This window comes from Melopsittacus undulatus, chromosome 5 (assembly GCF_012275295.1).
Source record: "Melopsittacus undulatus isolate bMelUnd1 chromosome 5, bMelUnd1.mat.Z, whole genome shotgun sequence".
NCBI lineage: Eukaryota > Metazoa > Chordata > Aves > Psittaciformes > Psittaculidae > Melopsittacus > Melopsittacus undulatus.
In genome coordinates this window covers 41,181,133-41,203,620 of record NC_047531.1, presented here as the reverse complement: position 1 = coordinate 41,203,620, position 22,488 = coordinate 41,181,133, and the positions used below count along the sequence as shown (strand labels likewise).

Sequence of the window (22,488 nt, the reverse complement as noted above, 5' to 3'; positions counted from 1 at the left end):
AGGCCAGCTCTCCTATCCTGTGTCCACCCCCCATTTTGTATGCATGAAATAATACAATCTCAAAGGAAGGGTGCAAGCAAAAGTCAGAGGAACTGATCCTCATGGTCTTTTGAGGGCAATGTCAAGTGTAGAAAGGGCAAGGAGGAAAATGGTGTTTTCCCAGCAGATGGTTCTTGGGAGCAATATGGAATAGGGAACACATAATTCTGATGTAACTTCTGTTCCATAGAGTTAAGCAGCTTCATCCTGTAGCTGGCATGGGGAAACCTGGAGATGTTTGCCTATGGGCTAGCTATCTGTTGTGCAGTAGATAGTAGACACTAAGAAACAACATGCCATTCCCACCAGGTGGTGTTTGCACCAGTGTTTCTTCTATGCAATACTTACATTCGCCTTTATATAAAAGATTTTTACTAGGATAATATAAAAATAAAGGATTTTTTAAAAGGTGCCTCTTTGAGCTTATTTCTTTTGTAACTCCAACTACCACCAAAACCAAAAGGGGACAACAAACATTCCAAAAGATAATTCACAGAAATCTGTTCCAACTCCACTGCAGTTGAAGTCCAAGTTTTTGAAGCTTTGGATCTCTGAAAAGCTCTCCCCCCAATATCCTCTCTCATCCTTATTCAAAACAATAATAAAACAGAAATCAGGGTGAAAGATCCCCAAAGATCAGAAAATTGTGTTTGAGAGCCTGGTAATATAGGCAAGTGTTTGCAAATATCCCAGAGAATATAGAATAGTTGAAGAGAGGACAAAGTATTAGCTTGAAAAACATGCAGAGGACACGGAAAAGTGTCACAGAAACCATGAAAATTTATTAAGCAGTGATATAAAGAAAGATCACAGACTAGCCCTCCAAATACCAGGAAAATAGAAGATGGTCTGAAAAATCTCCAGATAAAAAAATGGAGCCAAGCAGAAGCCAGCAAAGGAACAGAGTCTGAAAGATATTCAGGAACATAAAGGAGTCTCAGAGGAAGAAACCCTGTAAGTACCCAAGGAAACAAAATGTATCAGTGTCCAAGAAGCCAAGATAGAAAGAGACAAGGCAGAAGGCGCCCCAGAGAATACCAGAGGCTCAGTGATAACAAAATAGTATCAGAGATACTAAAGGAGCTCTGGAGTACACAGTAGTACCAAATGTGGCCTCAGAAAAGACCAAAAAAAGGCAGAAAGCTTGAAAGTGCCCCAAAAAGTAGCATTGAAGAATGGAAAATTAACTAAAATCTTTAAAAGACTCAGAGGGCACAGAGTAGTCTCAAAGAGACAAAGAAACTGCTAGAAAACCTGAAATAACCATAGTGAGTGCACCAGAGATGTTAACAAGAAAGTAGCAGAGATTCTGAAAGCACTAGCAGAGTATGCATGCAGCTGCTAAAACAGGAGAGAGGATAAAGAGCAACAGAGAATAGCCTTGGAGGAGGGAAGAAAGAAGTATCAGGCTAATATAATCCCAGGAGAAAGAAGAGTAGCTACTACAACCTTCTCAAAGCACAAGAAAGGCCCGTTTTACGTGTGGGAAGTCTACCAGGCCTGGCAGAAGGCCAGTATGGATGAACAGAGAATTCTTGATGGAGGCTGAAAGCACAAAGGGGAAGCAGAAGTGGGGGTGGGCTGCTCTGGAGGAATAAAACCATTGCCTGGGTATGAGGGGATGGAATCTGCAAAGCCTGAAGCTCAGCTGGAGTTGAAACTAGTGAGGAACATGGAAAGCAACAGTCCATGGGTCCACTTGACATGCAGCCAGTGGTGCTGAGGGAGCTGACAACAGTCACTACAAAGCTGCTTGTGTCTTTGAGAGGTTGTAGTGAGCAGGGGAGGTTCCTGATGATATGAAGAGGTGTAGAGCACACCCTCCCTCCCCCCAGCCATCTGCCCCTAAAGGCAAGGAAGAGCCCCCCAGGAACTACAGGTTCATCAGCCTACTCTCTGCCCCGAAAGACTGCAGTAATTCCTCACAGAAACTACTTCCAGTTGTACAAAGGATAAGAAATTGATTGGGAAAAGACAGATTTACCCAGGGCAACTTATGCCCATCCACCCTCATAGCTTTCCACAGTGAGACAGCTATTTGTGTGAATGAGTGGAGAGCAGTGAGTGTTGTTCACCTGGCCTTAAGCAAGCTCTTTGCCACAATTCCCCATAGAAAATGGTTGACATACTGTTTGGATAAGTGACAGACAAGGTGGCTGAATAACTGTCTGGACTATTGGACTTGAAGGGTTGTGGTTAGCTATTCAAACTAAGTGGTAGTGAGTTTATTTATTGTGTTTCCTGGAGATTGATGCTTGAGCCAACAATGCTCAATGCCTCTTTTATTAAAGACAAGAGACATGGTCATGCTTTGCCACAGGTTCCTTCCTTTCTCCTCTCAACCCACCTCAAACTCCTCCCTATTGGTCTCTCACACTCAGGTAGCTACTCTGTCTTCAGAGGCTTTTTGAGCCTCTCTGCTTGTTTCTTCACCACCCTACATACTGTACCTGCAGTGGGGTTATACTAGTTTGGCTTCTACTTCTGTGGCTCTCCAGTCATACCATCTGTTCTCACTGGACTCGATATTTCTTCTTCTTTCTTGGTCTCTGTGAGACTACTCTCTGCTTTCTCAGCATTCCTCCTGTTTGCTATTTTTTTTTTCACCTCTCCAAGGCTACTCTATGGTCTGGGTGTCTTTCTTGCCTAATTTCTTCCACTTTTCTGAGGCTAGTCTTTTTTATCCTTCACATTTGCAGGCTTTATACCATTTTGTTACCATCTCTGAGACTACTCTGTCTTCCCAGAGGTTTTTTTCAGGCTTTTTTCTAGTCTCTCAGGCTTCGTAATGTGTCTCTAAACTCTGAGACTCTCTCAACTTCTCCACCTCCTTCATCTCTCCAGAGCTGCTGTGGTTGCCTTTTAGGCTTTTGATCTGTTCATTCCTCTCACTGAGGTGACTCTGAATCACTTTCAGTCTTTCTGCTCTCATCATCTGTCCCCCTCTACAGTTTCTGAAGTTTAGCTGGGTTTTCTGGGGGTGTTTTAATCTCTCTTTTAAGGTTTGTGGCATCTCAGCACAAGGATTCAGGAGAGTTGGGTTAAGAAAAATCACCTAACACATATAACAGCTCCTTGAACAACAAATCAGGATGATGTAGACTTTCAAGGAAAGAATGTATAATGACTGCTTCTACAGCTTCCTCCACATCTCAAAAGCAATGCCCATTTGAGGTGGACAGCCATTGCCTCCAGGTACGATGCTTTAATAAGCAGAGTATTTCCTCATTCCTTTCTCTTCCCTCTGGGAAACAGTATTTTTGTGTGTACAAGTTTGTGGATACCACAGTATGTTTTGGCCAGGTTTTTTTGCACAGAATGTTTATAATGTATTCCTTCTTTGGTTGTTCTGTTTGTTTTCTGTTTGCTTTCAGTTAATGCCAGCAGAATTATATTTCATTATCATTTACATTATCATTCAATTGCATAAATGCATCATTACATCATTAAAAATTAATCTATTATGAAATGGCAAATACTAAAAAAAAATCACAACTTTTTCCTCTAAGATAATGTATAATGGCAGTTTATCTTCTTTGTCTTATCCTACTTGGTGCATTCAAGGGCAAAGCTCAGATATTCAGAGAGCCATAGACAAGCTGGAGCTCAGGGGAACATTATGAAACTGAATAAAGACAAGAGCAAAGTCTGCACCTCGGAAGAATTGGAAGAACCTTGGCAAAAATAAAGGTTAGGAAATGACTAGATGATGAGGAGCCCTTCTCGAAGTCATAATCCTGTGGATAGAAAGCTGGATGTGAGCCAGCAGCGTGCCCTGGCGGCAGTGTAGGCCAACTGCATCCTTAGCAGGACCCTAGCCAGCAGTTCAAAGGAAAGGATTCCTAGCATTTGTTAAACCTCTTTTAGAATACTGCATCCAGTTTTGGACCCATCAGTACAAGAAAGCTAGTGATGAACTGAAGCAAGTGCAGCAGATGACACCCAAGACAGTCAGGAGGATGGAACACTTGCCCTGGAGGGCAAGAGAACACTCTCTCTGGAGGAGAAATTGATGGACCTGGACTTGTTCAGTCTGAAGAAAAGTCTTGGGTGGGAGGAATTAACTGCAATTCCCCCATATCAAGGATATCAAGAAGACCATGCCAGGCACTTCAGAGTGGTGCATGGTGGAAGGACAAGAGACAGAAGACTTGAGCTTGTAATGAGAGGTGCCAAAAGGGTATCACAGAATCATAGTACGGTCAGGGTTGGAAGGCATCATCTAGTTCCAACCCCCCTGCCATAGGCAGGGGTACCTTCCACTAGATCAGGTTGTTCAAAGCCCCATTCAGCCTGGCCTTGAACACTTCCAGGGATGGGGCAACCACAACTTCTCTGAGCAACCTTTGCCAGTGTCTCACCACCCACATAGTAAAGAATATTTTCCAAATGCCTAATCTAAATCTACCCTTTTTCAGTTTAAAGCCATTCCCTATTGTTCTGTCGCTATGTGCCCTTGTAAAAAATCACTCCCCAAATTTCTTGTAGGCTCTCTGTAGGGTATTAAAAAGCTGCTATAAGGTCTCCCTGAAGCCTTCTTTTCTCCAGGCTGAACAAGACCAACTCTCCCAGCCAGTCTCCATAGGAGAGGTGCTCCAGCCCTGTGGTCATCAATGTGGCCCTCCTCTGGACTTGCTCAAGGAGGTCCACATCCCTCTTGAGTTGGGGGACCCAGAGCTGAATGCACAGTTCCAGGTGGGGTCTCATGAAAGCTGAGTAGAGGGGCAGGATCGCCACTCTCAAACAGCTGGAAATGCTCCTTTTTATGAAGCCCAGCATGAGGTCAGCTTTCTGGGCTGCAAGTGCACATTGCCAGGTCATGTTCAGTTTCTCACCAACCCGCACCCCCAAGTCCTTCTCTGCATGGCTGCTCTGAATCTCTTTCCTTTCCCTATCCTCTAGTTGTGCTTGGGATTGCCCTGACCCAGAAGCAGGACCTTGCACATGCCCTTGTTCAACTTTACGAGGTTTGTGCTGGCCCACATCTTGAGCCTGTCAAGGTCCCTCTGGATGGCATTCCTTCCCTCGAGTGTGTTGACTTTACCACACAGCTTGTTGTGGTGAGGGCTTGCTGAGAGTGCACTCAATCCCGCTGTCAGTGTTGCTGACAAAGATGTTGAACAGGATCAGTACCAACCCATGACAGAAAACATTTGTCAGTTGTGTCCACTTGGACATCAAGCTGTTGACCACAACTCTCTGAGTACAACCATACAGCCAATTCCTTATCCACTGAGTAGTCCACCCATCAAATCCATGCCTCTCCATTTAGAGACAAGGATGCTGTGCAAGATAGTGTTGAATGCCGTGCCCATGTCCCCGTAAATGACATCAGTCACTCTTATCTACCAATGCTGTAGCCCCATCATAGGCCACCAGATTTGTCAGGCAGGATTTGCCCATAGTGAAGCCGTGTTGGCTGTCACTGATAATTCTCTTTATTGTCCATTTGCCTTATCATAGTTTCCAGGAGAATCTGCTCCATGATCTTGCCAGGTAGTTTTCTTTTTTCTCTTTTTAAAAATGGCTGTTGTAAGTAAGTGCTACTTAGCAACAACTAAAACACACGTGTGTTAAGATCATTATCCTCAGACTGAGGCCAAACCTGTGCACTGTACTAACTGCTAGGAAGAAATTTATCCCAGCCAAAACCATGACTGTTGTGCCACTGTAATTTCAGATATATTTACACAAATTTTACAAAAAGCCTGACCATTATTTAAAAAATACACAATGGCCAGTAATAACAACAGGAATAGATAACTCAGAGAAGCCCACATTAGACATAAAGCATTGACAGCATCTCTTCAAGCAAAAAACAATGTTCAACAAATATTCTGCAATAGCTAAGGTGGCAACAGAATTCTCCCTTACTTCTACCCTGTGACAGATTCATAAAGCAAGGCAACATAGGTATAATAAGTCCTCACAATCTTTGTGTGCTTTCCAACAATATTGATACAAATACCATGGCTGGAGAAAGATAATCCTGCTTCCAGAAAATGCCTGTATTCCAGAAGCATTGTTTTCATGCCAGTGAAATACCTATAGTGATTCACTACAGGCTATTTAACTTTTTGACTCAGAAAAAGAACCTTTTCTAACTCTGTATTCAGAGGCAAGGTTAGCACAGTCAGAGTCTGGATACATGCTCTTCCTGATGTTCTCTCTGAATTTGAGCCCACTGGCTTACTGCTTTAGCAGGCATCACTGCTTGCTTTTCTGCTCTGCAGCTCTCATCCTATAGTCTCTGCACCAAGAGTCTGGGGTGAGCTGCGCTCATGACCATGGCCTCTCTTACTAAGCAGTCCTAGTGCTGCTGCTGCTGCTTCTAGATCTCAGTTGCAGCATGAAGCTGCATGCAGGCCCCAAAGGCCCAGCTGATGAACATCTGCAAAAGGCTGCAGTTCTTACTCCCTCTTTACATTAGGTAATCATACCTCATGATTGTTATGAATGGTCACTTCTGCTGCCATGCCTGACACAAACATGGTACTGATGTGCAGATAGACTCCACAACTCGTTAAAGTTGTAAAGTCTGTATGCTTTTATTCAGCGCTGAGGTGCACAGGGATAGCTCCTCCAAAGCATGCACATCTCTGGGTTGTTCTCCCTTTACATTTATTCTCTTAAGGTATACATAGACATGAGGTTGGTCAATACGCCTACACATATTTATTATCCCCGCTTCGTATTATAATGAGCCGGAAGGTCCTTTGCACCTGCGCAGTGCCCCTTCTGGTCAGGGGCAGGGGTCTCAGGATGAAGTAAATGAGTCTTCCTCTTGTGGGTAGGGGTCTTCAAGATGAAGTAAATGAGTCTTCCTCTTCTTAAACTTTACACCTTTTTATCTTCAGACATGGCCTTAGGATTTGGTCAGCGCCCAGTCTGCTTCTCCCCCGCTTATCAGTAGAACCAAACATCTGCTTTTGTCCCTTACCACTAGAGCTAAGCATCTAGCTAAGCATCTGCTTCTCCCCCTCCAGAAGTAATCAATGCCTTGGCATGCTAGGTACTTAAGACAGACAATACTTTTGTTTAAGCAAAGGAATTGCTTTAACCCCCTTGTACAATTTCTCTGTATTACCCCCCTGTACATTGATTACCCCTGTATCAGTACCAGCTCTTAAAAATACTATGTACAGAATTAAATGCATAGACTGGCTCAAGTATGTGTTTATTTCACTGGAAAACTCTGGGTTGTAAAAATTCCTTGGTAAAATCCACGGCTATCCAGAAGAACATCCAACAATCGGAAGAACGAAAAACCACTGTGGGGTTCAGATCAGTGAGGGGTGCTTCACCACAGTCTCTCATCGCGAAAACCCAACCTACACTGTGCGGCACCGACAAGACTGCCAGAGCCCGAACCCAAGCGACTGACAGGAAACAGTCCCCGCAGCCACAGGCAGCCACAGGCCGCCACACGCCACAGCGGTGGGCCGGCGGCTCTCCTCGACACAACAAAACCGCAGCCCCTCTCCAGCACCTCCTACTCCGCCGCTCACTGCCACCCCAAGCCTCGTCCCGCTCTCTCACGAGCCTATCGAGCGCGACCGGTTGAGCTGGTGCCCCGCCCCTTCTGCCACCGGTAACGGAAGCGCCCAGAGGCCGAGCAGTGATGCGACCTGTGCGCCTCCCGTTGCCACACACACTCCCCGCCCCCTTCAACCTGCTCTCCGGGCGGTATGTGGGGAGCGAGCTCGGGGTGGGAGGCTGATGTGGTGAGTGCGGGCGGGAGGGGGACAGGGGAAACGGCCGCTCCTTTCCTCTTTTTCCTCCTCAGCCCGTCTCCGTATTACGTGCGCCCAGCAGGCCGCTTCTCTTCCGCTTCCTTCCTCTCCTATCCCCTCCCATCCCTTTCCTTCTCATCCCCGCCGGCGAGAGCGCTGCCAGGTTGGGGAAGGGGGGGGGAGGCGTAGGCCACCATCTTTAGGGGACGCCTACGGCCCAAATGGAGAGGTGCTGGTGCAGTGATTAGGCTGACCTCCCCGCCGTGTCCCTGAACTCAAATGGGATCAGACCTGGAGGGGGTCGATAGAGGGGGTGACTGCAAACGTGGCCCCCTGCAGCACAAAGAGGGTAAGTAGTGATACAGTTGCAGACAGTATTGTCTAAGGTTGTGTCCCATACTAGTGTTAATGCTGTTCTTCCTTCTTGTTTCCCCTACTGTCCTGCACGTTTACCTCAGCTAACGCTCCCGCTCAGATGCCTTGTTCTCTGGGGAAGAGACAGAGTCCCTTAGAAATGCTAGTGTTTCTAGCAGGGAACTTTACAAAGTTGATGTTGGTAGGCAAAAAGGTCTCAGCAACAATGCACAGTCTGCCAAGAGGAAGTACACAGCACAAGAAAGCAAGCAAAATAGACCCTTGGAATGCTTCTGTATTTTTTGCTATAGGGGTAGTGAGGCGCTGGCACAGGTTGCTCAGAGAAGCTGTGGCTGCCCCATCCCTGGCGGTGTTCAAGGCCAGGTTGGATGCACCTTGGAGCAACCTGGCCTAGGGGAAAGTGTCCCTGCTCATGGCAGGGGGATTGGAAAAAGATGATCTTTAAGGTCCAGCCCAAACCATTCTGTGATTCTGTGCACTATAAAGCATGTTTATTAGTCAAACTTTAAAGTACTTCTGGAAGAACAAGGCAACGCGTTACCAGTCATAGTAAAGACATTCAGTCACGGTACATGTAACAAACATTTGTTCTGTTTAGGAGGATGTTTTTGCTGTCAAGAGTAATTTTGTTCTCTGGTAACTCCTAGACAGAACAGTAGAAACAGTGCTGATAATGGGAGTTGAGAGGCCTTCTGTTAGTAACATTGTTGCTAATAAAATCCTGATCGCTGCATCTTTAGTAGTTGACATCCTGACATCAAGAAAAACCTACTGAGATTTTTCTGCTCACTCTGCATTCATTCAGAGTTTTTGAACAAAAAAAACCCCACCCAAAAACAATAAAAAAAACCCCACCCAAAAAACCCCAAACCAAAACAAAAAAAGCTTCTTAGAAATATTGTGGGTTTGATTTTTAAATTCAATTAAAAGTTGAGAAATTTTGGATTTGCATCACCTTTGAGAACAGCTCTCTTGTTTTTATCACTTTACATGTTCATGCCTTTGGGTCATTCTTCCATACTTCTAAGTATCCTGGAATTTACCTGCTTACCCTAGAATATGTGACTCGGGCAATACATGTGAATTTAGTGTAACATTTTTGAAATATGGAAATAACTGTCTCTTTAGTAAATTGTTTATTCTGGAGGCTGTGTTGTCCCCAGAGAAATGTGTTGTCAGGGCACAGATAAACTTGGCCTCTCAATCTGTAACTTGTTCAAAAGGCATTACTGATTTGATTCAGCAAATTCAAGGCCCTGAACTAACATAGCAATGGAGCTGAGGTTTCAGCAGGAACATGAGGTCACAAAATGTTACCTACAAAACCTAATTTGCTTTTCTTGTAGCTTAAAAAGAAAATGTAGACTACATCTGCCTTCTCTCTGTAGAAGAGAACATAGCCAAATTGGAGAGAAAGAATCAAGTTGAAGGTGAAAGATTATTATAAAAAGTTGTTGGCCAGTCGTACTTTAACACTTAACAAATATATTTTGACTTTGACAAGTGACTTTGTATTGCTGTGATGAATAAAAGAGATGTTGGACAGATGTTATCTGAAATAAGAGTTTTCTTACCTCTTTCAAAGTATGTTTCCATGCAGCTGATGTCCCTTTAGTGTAGTTCTGCTTGAATGTGAGGGAGCTATCTCCATGTATGTAGAGTCATGTAGGGTTCCGTTTGTACTAAAGTAGGTTTGCCCTCAGATTCTGCAATTCAGAGACATTGTGGAAGTTCACTTCTGATTTCACCGTTTTCTAAACAATTAGATTTTTGTAGTGCTTTGGAGTTTTGAGTACAGTCTCAAGCTGTTACCACAAAGAGGTTTCTGGGGTTTTTCAAACCAACACACAGGGCCAGCTTGTTAAAAGTAAGAGGGAAAGGTGGGGCTAGAAGGGCCTTTTGCTATCCACTGCTGCCCCAGTAGCACTGGCCACCTGGTGCCAACTTCTAGACTCCAGGATTTACCTTCTTCGGGTCTTTGCTTTTTTTCTGGGTTGAAGTGTCCAGGAAACAATGAAGCATTTGAGGTATTAACTGGACATTATTTGACTTAGTTGGGCTGGAACATGTTGTTCCACTTCTCAGAAGCAAAAGTTAAGTTGAAGAAATAGTTGGGAAGAGTGACAATCTTGGTTAAGGAGTTAGAGTGGATGAATTGCTGATCTTTTCTGGGGGTGGGGCAAGATTCTTTCTCTGAAAGATTCCTCTCAGCCTACTTAGCATTTTTGCTTGGGGGGATATGTGACAGTCAAAGTTGACATGTTAAGAGATACGTGCAAGTAGAGTCAAGTACTTTAAGAGTTTTCAGGATTTTATTGATAAATGAAAGAGCTGAAATCTGTCAGGCTCTGTCCTTCTGGAGGTATTCCAGCTTTTGGTAGGCTTGAACTCATCTAGCTGCTTTTTAAACTTATGTAAGTTTGCAGCATCCACAGCATACCATGAAAAGAAATTCCACAGGTTGCCATCAGTTTTATGAAAAAGTTTGTTTCACTTGTTATTAACTTAACATGTGCAACCTTTGATAGGTGTCTCTTTCTTATACTGGAAGTATCATTTTAAGAGGGTGCATTAGGGAGAAATAAACCTGCCTGCAGTTGAGGAACTGTGGACTCGAGCAGTTAAATAATTACATTCTTTGTGTTAGGTTTTTTTACTTGGTTGGTTGGTTGGTTTTTTTCCTAACAACTTCTGATATCCACTCTGATTTGTTCACTGTTGTTGAGTTCCTAGTAGATGTTTTCATCAAGCTATCAGATGTAACTCAAACACCTCATTTGTGGGTGGTATGTATGTTGTATATCAAAATGGCCTTGCTCATATGTTCATCAGTGTGGCATTTAGCACCTCTCTGATCATTTAGAACCTATAGCTCTTGCCTTTACTGGCACACTTAGGACGTTTGAGAGAGGTTTGAAAGTGTTTAACTAACTTAAAGAATAATACTGGATAAGTAGCAAACTGAGAATTTTTCTCTGACAAAGAGAAAGCAAATCTGTCTTCCACCTACTGTTTTATGTTTGTTTTTTAAGACTGCAAATTCATTTTATTTCTTTAATAAATTTTTCAAATAATGCAGTTTTTAAATACTGTCAAAACTTTTCTTGTGTTTGTCTGTGAATGTTTCAGGAAATGCTTCAAAGAACAATAAAAGGTTTTTTCTCCAAAGATGGAAAATTCAGTTGAAGAGATGGATACCTCTGATACTCAGTGGGGCTGGTTTTATTTGGCTGAATGTGGTAAATGGCATATGTTTCAGGTAAATACCTATGAAGTTACATTAGTTGTGATGCATTCAATGCATCAAACTACCTATTGCTGTTTGTCTAAATGTACTTTTTCATTTATTTTGAAGACTGATTCAAACAGTCATTGCTCTGTTAGCAGTGAAGATATTGAAAGGAGCTTCCGAACAAACCCACATGGTTCTGTTTGTTTTACTACTGCAAAATTTAACTACACGCTAGACTTTTCAGGTGTGTATCTTTTCATAGAGTAAATGTAAATAATAGAAAGTGCCAGATACACCAGTTTATTTGTTCATTCACCAAATTAATGTCCTCGTACCTAATACAAAAACTTGTGATTGGAAATGTTGTCTTTACTGGAAAGTACATAGTAGTTTTTAGATGCAACTGCCCTGTTACAATTTTGTAATGTAGTTTATTAATAAAATAGCATGTCTTGTTTAGTAGCACTCCCATCATGTTGCTGCTACTTACCTTACGATACATCTATGGGACTGGGGAGTTTGAACATTTTTTTTCTTTAATGTGCAACTGCTTGTAAGCTTGAAAACTGTAGTAGATTGAAAAGATCTTGGTTATATTAACTACAATTTGATCTGTACTCTGGGGTTTGAGGTTTTTTGGGGTTTTTTTTTTGTTTTTTTTTTGTTCTGGTTGGGTTTTTCTTTTTGGCTTTTCCATTCATAGATTATTTTCTGATTAAATTATGAAACAGCTATATGCTTAAATATAGGCCTCTTCCAAAACAAAGAAAATCATAGGATTACAGATACAGAAAGTGGGCACTGGGTAAAACAGCAATGTAGTGGGAGTTATAGTAGTATGTAACAATACAGTTTTGTGTTTACCTGTGTTGAAATGTTTGTTTTAAAAAAATCTCTCTTTTGTATCTGGAATAAAAGCACTAAGTACAAATGCTGAGGAACTATATGTTCGTGTTTGTAGGTCATGATGTCCTATAAGGACAGTAGTAACATGCTTTGTCATCCTGGTTGTATTAAAGCCAGTGGAAGTTTTGCCAGTCATTCAGTGGGGCTGAATGTTAGATGGATATTTTAACAATAAACATTTTCTGTAATATTTGTGCATTTTGCCAACTTGTGTAAATGACAATGATTCTAAAGCTGGTATTTAGAAACATTTATTGAAAATGCTCATTTGTTAATTGTTGAAATGGGATTTCCTGTCAAGCAACTTTGGGTATAGTATTATTATTTTAAAAATTACACTTACATGTTTCATATGCTATAGATGAATTCCAGAACCTTTCATTCTAACTCTTGTTTTATGCTTAGCGATGAAACAAACCAACCTAACTACCCTTAAGCAACGTCCAATAAAGCGAGCTCCCTTTTCTGTCAGTACTTTCAGGTAAGGAAATAAAAAGAAGACGCCTTAATTTTATTTTATTCATGATTCTTCTAAGTAAAATAGATTCTTCTAAGTCAAATTCTTCTGAGTAAAATGAAACAAGAATATATTTTATATTTGTTGTTTATTTACTTATCACACTGAGCAATTTGAAAGGTGAACCAAGGTGGGAGAGCTAGTCAGGTGAAGAAGGAAGACATTTCAGAGAAGAATACCAAAAAAAATTTTTAAGGTGCTGGGTTTTTTTTGTTGTTGTTGTTGTTTTTTACCTCAGAGAAATTAAGGAACTCACAGTGGGAGAGGCAAGGCATACTGAATACTGATAACTTTTAGCAAGGTACTTAAAGTTGTGCCTAAATCTAGGCATTGGAGTCGCTGTAAATACCTGTTGAATCACAATTGTTGTGGAGAAGCAGCAGCAAAATACTTAGTAGTTTGTTCCATTTTAATTATGACTTCTTAATATTATTGTAACAGCAAAAAAAAGATAGTTATATTTTCTTGCCTGTATGTTTTAATCATTTACTCTAAAATGTTTTGAAATTACAGGAATTTTGCATCATAACAACCAGATTGTTTTATGAGTCTTAATTGCAGTAGATTGTAAGTTTCTTACCCTTTGATAAATCATTAGATGTAAAGCTATGCTGATGTAAACCTGATACTCAATAAACTCTAAATTGATCTGTGCAGTGATACCACCACAGGTAAAAATGACTATATGGAATATGTGGGCTTTTTTCTCTAGCTAATTTCTTTAGAAATAATTTTAGTTCTGAATTTTAGTCTGATATTTTCAAAAGGAAAATTGTTACTTCTAGAGAGAAATGTAACAGTAACCTTTTTACACTGACATTCAAGAAGGTGTGGGTTTTTTTGAAGTGTCAGCTGTGTTTTGATGGCTATTTGCTGAAGAGTGTATGCAGTAATGTGGCAATTCACTTTTGGGTTTCTGTTTCTCAAATAAGTGCATTCAGTACTCTCTTTCCATGGTATAACACTGTTCTTTACTTTCAGAAGATTGCTTCTTTTAGTCCTGGCTTTAAGGCTTAAAAGCTGCTATGTATATGGTGCATATGCTTAGAAAGCATTTTTCCTTTTGGGGTGGTTGGTTGGTTTTCGTTGTTTGTTTTGGGGTTGTTTTTTTTATGAGCATGGGGTTTTTGTTGTTTTTTGTGGGTTTTTTTTTGTTTTTTGTATCTTTTTGAGGGGTAGGGTTTGTTAATTGGTTGCAGAACTTTCTGACCATCTCTTCCAGTTTATCTTCTTATCATTTGCTGTAGATAATGTATTAAAGCTGCTCATTATGGTGGTTTACTTACAATAAGCTAAGCCAGAATTTTAATACAAAATATGACCTTTTGCCTTTAACCTTATGTGCTGACAGCAGCCTTTGTTTCAGCTAAGTAGTTTTGTGTAAGGTTTTGGGTTTGAACAAGAGTTTGACAGGAAGAAAATGTGTCATGGCTTTGAAGTGATGTATTTTTATTTTTTTTTTGTTTTGTTCTGTTTGAAGTTTCATCTGTGAAAATGAGGCTATTCCTATGCCTTCACACTGGGAGAATGTAAATACCGATGAGCCATATCAGGTAAGAGTTGGTATGGAAGTTGGTAAAAAATACATGATAACGAAATAATGCATTAAATTGAAATTGTACTGACCTCTTTTTTTCCAGCTTATTCCATTGCAAAAGAAAACAAATGAATATAATGAAGTTTCTAGTCTCTTTGGAAAAACAATGGATAGCCACCGAATTAAAAGAATTAAGAGAATACAAAATCTAGACTTGTGGGAGTTTTTTTGCAGGTGAGACTATTTTTAAAACCAACAGTCTTAGTATTGTTAATGGAGCAAATCTTCAAGGCATGCAGCAGAAATATGTTTAATTGCTTTTATTATTAATGAAAATATGTGTAACTTAAGATTTTTAAAATTTTATTTGCCATTCCTCTGTATTCAGAATTCCGTTTTCAAGACTGTAGCTTCTGCAGATGCAGAAATATAATACTTGTAGAAATGCATTTGGTGTAGATGTAGCACAGACAAGACTGATGCATTGAAGATGGTTCAGAATGTCCATGTGGTAGATGCCTATGATACTTAACAGTGCTTTTTGTAAAATAATTCTTTTGACAGGCTTGTATTACTGTACTTTTTAGTGAACAAAGCAAATAAATATTTGTGGCTTGTTAAATATTTTAACTTTCACGAAACCAAGGACAAAATTAAGTGTCCAATTAGATTTTCATGTTCTTTCTTTAATGTGCTTCAAAATATTTTTCTAAGTTCTCTGCTCTTCCCTCTTTATGTTGTGCTGGCCTGGAAGAAGTAGGAAGTGCAGAGTTTTGCTTCCACTTAAGTATCAATCTTATAAGCAGTCATATTTGACAAAAGTTTTATTTGTGTGGCTTCTAAGAAAGAATTCATATCACAATCTGTTTTAAAGATGTATTATACTCTTCAAACCAACTGAACTAAGTTAAACAGTGAGGAAATAACTTAGGCAGATGTATATTGAAAATTTACATAGATATGAATTTTTGAAAGATACCTAATTTATTGTTACTTTAAAGGTGTATCATGAAAATGCATAAGGAAATTAAGTTTTTGGTTAAGAGAGTTAGCCTTCTCTTAATTGAGTTTTTTATTTTTGGGGCAGTAATGAGGGGGCTCAACAGAACTTCCTCTACCTTGGACTTCTGGAGGGCATACTGTAGCCTGTTTAGGGGACTGATTGAAAGAGTCTCTTGGGAGGTAGTCCTGAAGGGCAAAGGAGTCCAGGAAGGCTGGACATTCTGCAAAAAGAAAATCTTAAAGGCACAGGAGCAGGTCATCCCCATGTGCTCACCAGGTGAGCTGATGGGGAAGATGAGTAGTGTGGCTGAAGAGAGCTTTGACTGGAACTCAGGAAGAAAAAGAGAATTTATGACCTGTGGAAGAAGTGACAGGCAACTCAGGAAGACTACAAGAATGTCATGAGGTTATGCAGGAAGAAAATTAGAAAGGCCAAAGCTGCACTAGAACTTAATCTGGCTACTGCTATAAAAGACAATAAAAATGTTTTCTGAAATACATTAGCAACAAAAGGAGGGCTAAGGAGAATTTCTGTCCTTTATTGAATACAGGGGGAAAAACAAAGGATGAGGTACTTAATGCCTTAGTAAGACCAGTTGTTCTCAGGGTACCCAGCTTGAAGACGGGGACAAGGAGTCGAATGAAGCCCCCATAATCCAAGAGGAAATGGTCAGTGAGCTGCTACACTAAGGCATACACAAGTCTGTGGGCCATATGGGATCCACCAAAGGGTACAGAGGGAAGTGGATGGGATTCACCAAAGATGGGATCCACCAAAGGGTACAGGTGGAAGTGCTCACTGAGTATCAGCAGTCCTGGCTAACTGGGGAGGTTGCAGTTTCCTGCAAGTCAGCAAAAGTCTAGAAAAAGGGCTGGAAGGAGGATCCGGGGAACTACAGGCCTCTCAGTCTGACCTTGGTGCTGAAGGCTATGGAGCAGATCTTGAGTACCATCATGTGGCATGTACAGGATAACCAGATGATCAGCCACAGTCAGCATTGGTTTATGAAAGGCAGGTCTTGTTTAACCAACTCAATCTCCTTCTGGGACAGGTAACCTGTTTAGTGGATGAGATAGAGCTGGATATTGTCTGCCTTGACTTTAGTAAAGGTTTTGACAATGTTTCCCACAGCATTCTCCTTTAGAAACTGGCTGTTCATGGCTTGGATGCATTTATACTTCACTGGGTAAAAAACTGGCTGGATGGCTGAGTCCAAAGAGTTGTGGTGAATGGAGTTAAATACAGTTGGTGGCTGTTCACAAGTGGATCAGTAGTGGGGCAAATTCTGTTTACTATCTTTATTGATGACCTGGACGAGGGGATCGAGTGCCCTCTCAGTAGGTTTACAGACAGCACCTAGTTGGGCAAGAGTATTGATCTTGAGACTAGGAAGGCTTTACAAAGGGATCTGAACAGGCTGGATTAATGGCTGAGGCCAGCTATATGAGGTTCAACACGGCAATGTGCCTGGTCTTATACTTGGGCCACAACAACCCCATGCAGCGCTACAGGCTTGGTGAAGAGTGGATGGAAAGCTGCTTATGGAAAAGGACCTGGAGGTGTTGGTCGAACTGGCTGTATGAGATCTGACTGGTGGATCAACTTCATTTTGTTTTACTGGATTAGCTTGTCGCTGCTGGTGGAAAGTGCTAAGACTGTTTTTTAGAATAGTTAGACTCTTTGAGTGCTGTTCCAAATCAGTAAAAATCCAAGTCAGTTCCTACACCTCGGTTGGAGCAGTCCCAGGCACAGCTATAGGTTGGCAGAGAAGAGATTCAGAGCAGCCTGGGGAGGACTTGGGGGTGTTGGTCAATGAGAAGATAAACATGAGCCAGCTGCAGTGTGAGCTTGCAGCCCAGGAAGCTGACTGTATCCTGGGCTACATCAAAAGGAGTGTGACCAGCAGGCTGAAGGAGGTGATCCTGCCTCTCTACTCTTGTGAGACCTCACTTAGAGTATTGTGTGCAGTTCTTGTGTCCTCAACATAAAAAGGACATGGAACTGTTAGAACAAGTCCAGAGGAGGGCCATGAGGATGATCAGGGGACTGGAGCACCTGTCATACAAAGACAGGCTGAGAAAGTTGGGGCTGTTCAGCCTGGAGAAGAGAAGGCTGCGTGGAGACCTCATAGTAGCCTTCCAGCATCTGAAGGGGGCCTGTAAGGATGCTGGTGAGGGACTATTCATTAGGGACTGTAGTGACAGGACAAGGGGTAATGGGTTAAAACTGACACAGGGGAAGTTTAGATTGGATATAAGGAGGAAGTTCTTTACTGTGAGGCTTGTGATGCACTGGAATGGGTTGCCCGGGAAGTTGTGAATGCTCCATCCCTGGCAGTGTTCAAGGCCAGGTTGGACAGAGCCTTGGGTGACATGGTGTGAAGTGTTCCTGCCCATGGCAGGGGGGTTGGAACTGGATGATCTTTAAGGTCCTTTCCAACACTAATGATTCTGTGATTTTGTTACCACAGAAGTCAGTCAAAGAAACTCTCTAAGACTCAATTTGGAGGTTTAGAAAGCAGGCATTCTTTACTGCAGCTCTTGGTGCACATGCAAATTATTTTGGAAAGGTGAGCATGCCTAATACTTACTGGTAGTGACTATATAATTAGCATACTCATGCATATTTACAGATTTCTCAATTTATTTACATATTCATATTTCACGAACTAATGATAAGATATGCATTCTAATTACACATGTGCTTTCTTGCTGACTGGGAGTCTGGTGGTCCTCACTTGTCTTCCTCACTGTGTTTGCTGATAGACCTCAGTGCTTGCACGTGCCCAAGGTCCTAGTGCTGAGTTAGCAGTTGGTATGTTCTTGCTTGTATTCTGTTCCAGTCTCTGCTGTCTTGAAGGCTGGCATCCTTGGTCTTATTTACTGCCTCTTCAGTTGTTATCATCTTGATTTTTCTTCCCCACATTAGCCAGACATTCCTTATTCCCTACATGTCAGCAAGTTAGAACAGCTTGTTGTATTTTACTACGTTAATTAAAGTCATACACATCATTGTTGGTTTAAACCTCTAATTTAAGCCTACAATTCTATAAGAAGTCCTACTGTGGCATTTCTGCATTCTGCAGAAACACCTTCTGAGTGTGCTCAGTATGTTCTGCTACTTATGAGGAACAATTGCTACTTTCGACTTTTGTAGTTTTGAGAAGGTGTCTTGCTTCATGGAAAAGCATTGCTTGAATCATTATTTGCAATGTGGTAGTGGTCAAAACACATTTAGCTGTTGTAGTAGTTCCCATATTAATGACTATTTTAAATAGCTTTTATAAAATCAGCTGGTCAGAGATAGTGAAGGACTGTTTCAAAACATTTTTGGACAATTTATTACTCAGTTTTTCTATAAGTTTGTTCTGCTCCTGTGTTTCAGGAGAAGTTATTCTTGGCTACCTTTATACATTGTTAGAGATCAACAGCCAGCAATAGAGGGCTGCTGACTGAAAAATTTCAGATATTCAGCATTGCTAGCTGTTAGCTCAGAGGTGTTGCCTCACACACATAGTGTGTGCAGGGAATCTTGGCTTCTAGGTTTTGTTGAATTGCTAATAGAGCAGAACTTGAATGCCTGGAATTTCTCTGCCTCTGACACAAAACATCACAAATGAGATTATTGGTGAAACCTCTGAGATGCCCTTGAGATTCTGCTGATATTCTTCTGTTTTAAAAAGAAGTTGTAAGGGGGAAAAAAAGACACATACACGAAAAAAAGTTGCCAAAACATAGGTATTTTAGATTGCAAAATGGAGGAGGGAGAAAAAAAATGGTGAACAACAAAGCAGGAAAAACATCTCTTTCAATCTAAATACTGTAAGATTTGTACTTCTGTGAAATGTACTTATTTATAAATAATGCATAATTGCAATGTAATGCTGTTAATATAATAAAGAATCTTTGCTGCCTGTCTCTTTCCCTGAACCTGGTTGATGGGACTTCTTCAGATTACATCTAAACTGTAGGTCCTGTAAATGCTTTCCCAATTCAAGTGTGCACTCCTGTTATAAGCAGATAGCTTAATTTGATAAGTATGTGCCTGATAAACCTAAGTATGTAGCACAATGCCCCATGCACTATAGCTTGTATAGGACGAAAATTCAGCTACACAGACAAGAACAATGCTATGATGCACTCAGAGTTGGTTTTGTCTGGACAGTCAAGGGATCATAACTATGAACAGCTGAGTGATTTAGACACAGATTCAGAGTCAACTTCTTCATGGATCTTAGGAAAACCCAGATGAGAGAAAGTCACAAAAATATTGATAGAAAATATATCTGTTTTTTAATTGAAGGTGTGCTATGGCCTGCCCATGAGATTGTAATACGGTTTCACCTGTAATACAAGGTGGTTTTGTTTTTCAAAAATTTTATATACATGTAATCCTTCATAACACAAAGGATTGAATACTACCTCTTAGAATGTACATGAATGATAAATCTGGAAAACTTATGAAATGATCACATTGAAGTAATTTTACCTTGACATTTAGGTAATTTAATTTTTAATGGTTTTGCTGATTTGGCTGGCTAGTTATACTTTATAATCCAATACATTTGTTAGCTCTCCAACCATGCTATTAAAGTAGGTGGAGGGAACAAAGTGGGAGAAAAATGCCTTTCTTTTAAAATGTATGTGCATAAAATTACTGTACTGAAACTAATGCCAGGTGAAGAATGTTGATAAAATTGGCATAAAGACTTTTTTTTCCTAGTCTTGGATTACTTATGAAAGTAGTCCACAGCATCCAGAAGCAAAACACGTCCCTTAAGAATTCTGATCTCTTTAAAAACAGAATCATCTGTTAGAAACTAGAGTCATCTAGATTAGTGAAAGTGGAATGTATACAGTATTTTAGGTCTGTCCCTTCCATAGTATTTTCAGAGTAGTAACTTAATTCGATTGTACTGATGTTTGTAATGCCATATTGTGTATTTTCTGTAGGAAAAAAGCTCAACTAAAGAAGAAAAGAGGTGTTCCAACTATTAATGAGCAGATGTTATTTCATGGCACCAGTAATGAATTTGTTGAAGCAATATGTATTCATAACTTTGACTGGAGAATAAATGGGATACATGCTGCTGTGTATGGAAAAGGTAAGTATTTTTGCCAGATACAACAGTTTGGCAATCTCAAAAGTTGAACATTGTGAAGTGTTCCCCATATTAAGTTCTTTGTGGTGCACTCACTGTGTTTATTCAAGAGCTGTTTAATATAGCTCTGCTTTTACATCAAGTATATTTTAAGAAAGTTAGGATGCACTAAGGAATGTAATTGCCAAAACTGGCCCCAGTAGGTCCAGGGAGTGTGTGCAGCAGTGTTGCAGTGGAAGCAACGTTAATCACAAGACAATCTCTCTACTAAAACATTCCCACTAGAAATATTTGGTCATGTTGCTATAATCTAAGGATTTGGGGAGTGCAGGAAGGAGGAGAGCTCGTGAACATAAGAGAACAGGCATCTTTTATCATCCTAATACCTATATTCATGCTCTAGTAGTTAAGTTATCATAACAATATAATCAGACTTTTTTTTCTGGTTTTTTTTTTTTGAAAGGGACCTATTTTGCAAGAGATGCATCATATTCCAGTCATTTCTGCAAAGAGAACATGAAGCATGGAGATACTTTTCAAATTCATGGTGTGAATCTGCAGCCTCATCTGCACAGACCAGATAAAGTCATGTTTCTTGCTCGTGTATTAACTGGTGACTATATCAATGGTGATTCAAAATACATGAGGCCTCCTTCAAAAGATGGAAGTTTTGTGAACTTGTACGACAGCTGTGTGGACAATACCTGGAACCCAAAGATCTTTGTTATCTTTGATGCCAACCAAATCTACCCTGAGTATTTAATTGAATTTTCTTGACTGCTGAACTGAATGTTGTTTGTGTCTTTTTGATGTCCTTTTTGTAAAGACAACTATAAAAAACAGGAAGTGTGAGAGAGGTGAAAGAAAAGCTAGCATATGTTTATGGAGAAGGGAGGCTATTAAACATTTGAGATTGTTGAACTGTTTTTTAAGATCTGTAAACTTTATTAACGCATTTTTTCAAATATAGATGACCGTTACCAATTTGAAATTGCTTAGTGAGCCTTAAAGACGCTGGACATGGGTGATTTTTCAAAGGCAAGATTTATGTTCTGATTTTTTTAATATATTACAAGTATTTATTCATGTGGTAGAAATATGCCTGTAATGCAGTATGCATATGATGAAACTAATCTTTTGTAAGGATTGTCTGTAGAACAACAACAAAAAGAGGGGACTTCAGTGCATATTATGTCTGTATGTCTATGTTCTGTAGTACACATTGCATTGTGTTTGGAAGTTTCTTAGTTTGGATTCTAAACCTACAAAAAAAATTACCTGGAGTAAACTGATAAAGGAGCTATAACATTCACTGAAGCTGTTAACTGTTTAACTTTAGGTACGTTTTTTGAAAGCTTCAGTTATATACTTGCAAAGATTACAAAACCCTTGCACTAGGATTTGAACTTTGGTTTTGATAGAAATTATGCCCATAAGTTCTTGTGGTTGTTAATTGTTTGGTACATAACTGTTGAGCTTAGTGTTGGGATATCAGCAGTGCCCTACGCCTGAGTTGTTATTCTATAGAATTTTTGCCCTGTTGTTATAGTATGTGTGTGCATTCATTTACATTCATGCTGCTTTTATTCTTGCCTGGTCAGGGTTTGAGAATCATTAGGTACTCGTGTACTTGCGGTTACCGAAGACGATGTTCAGATTAACTTTACTGAAATAATACCGTGAAACCAATATTGAACATTAAAAAGATGCCATCCTTTAATTTTTAAACATGCTAATAGGCAGGTTTCAGTGACACTTGTGTAGATCAGGTTTTCACAACTGGTATAGTTCTAAAGCTAAAGACTATCTTTCATATGTAGAAAGACCAAGGCACAGTAAGTAGGAAAAGAAGAAACTTGAGTACCTTAACACATGAAGAACCTAAAGAAGGGGCTGTTACAGTGAAATGCCCTGAAATGTTAAACAATTTGTTACAAAGTTGTTCTTCCAATGTTTTACTTTATTAAAGGACCTAAGGTGCAGTAAAGACATGGTCTAAGTGGAAGCCTTTTGAGGCTTCTCTTCTTTGGCTGTTTCTCCTGAAA

The 22,488-nt window shown here is 40.4% G+C and overlaps 1 protein-coding gene across 1 annotated transcript; it reads left to right on the top strand.

Moving 5' to 3' along the window:
* The first annotated feature begins 7,727 nt into the window (after positions 1-7,727).
* PARP11 (poly(ADP-ribose) polymerase family member 11) lies at positions 7,728-22,225 on the top strand. Its single transcript, XM_005150230.3, is given in 9 exon segments — positions 7,728-7,763; positions 11,277-11,309; positions 11,311-11,406; positions 11,503-11,623; positions 12,691-12,766; positions 14,283-14,355; positions 14,443-14,573; positions 20,295-20,446; positions 20,907-22,225. Coding segments are annotated over 9 exon segments (1,032 nt in total). The 3' UTR covers positions 21,221-22,225.
* Positions 22,226-22,488: the final 263 nt, after the last annotated feature.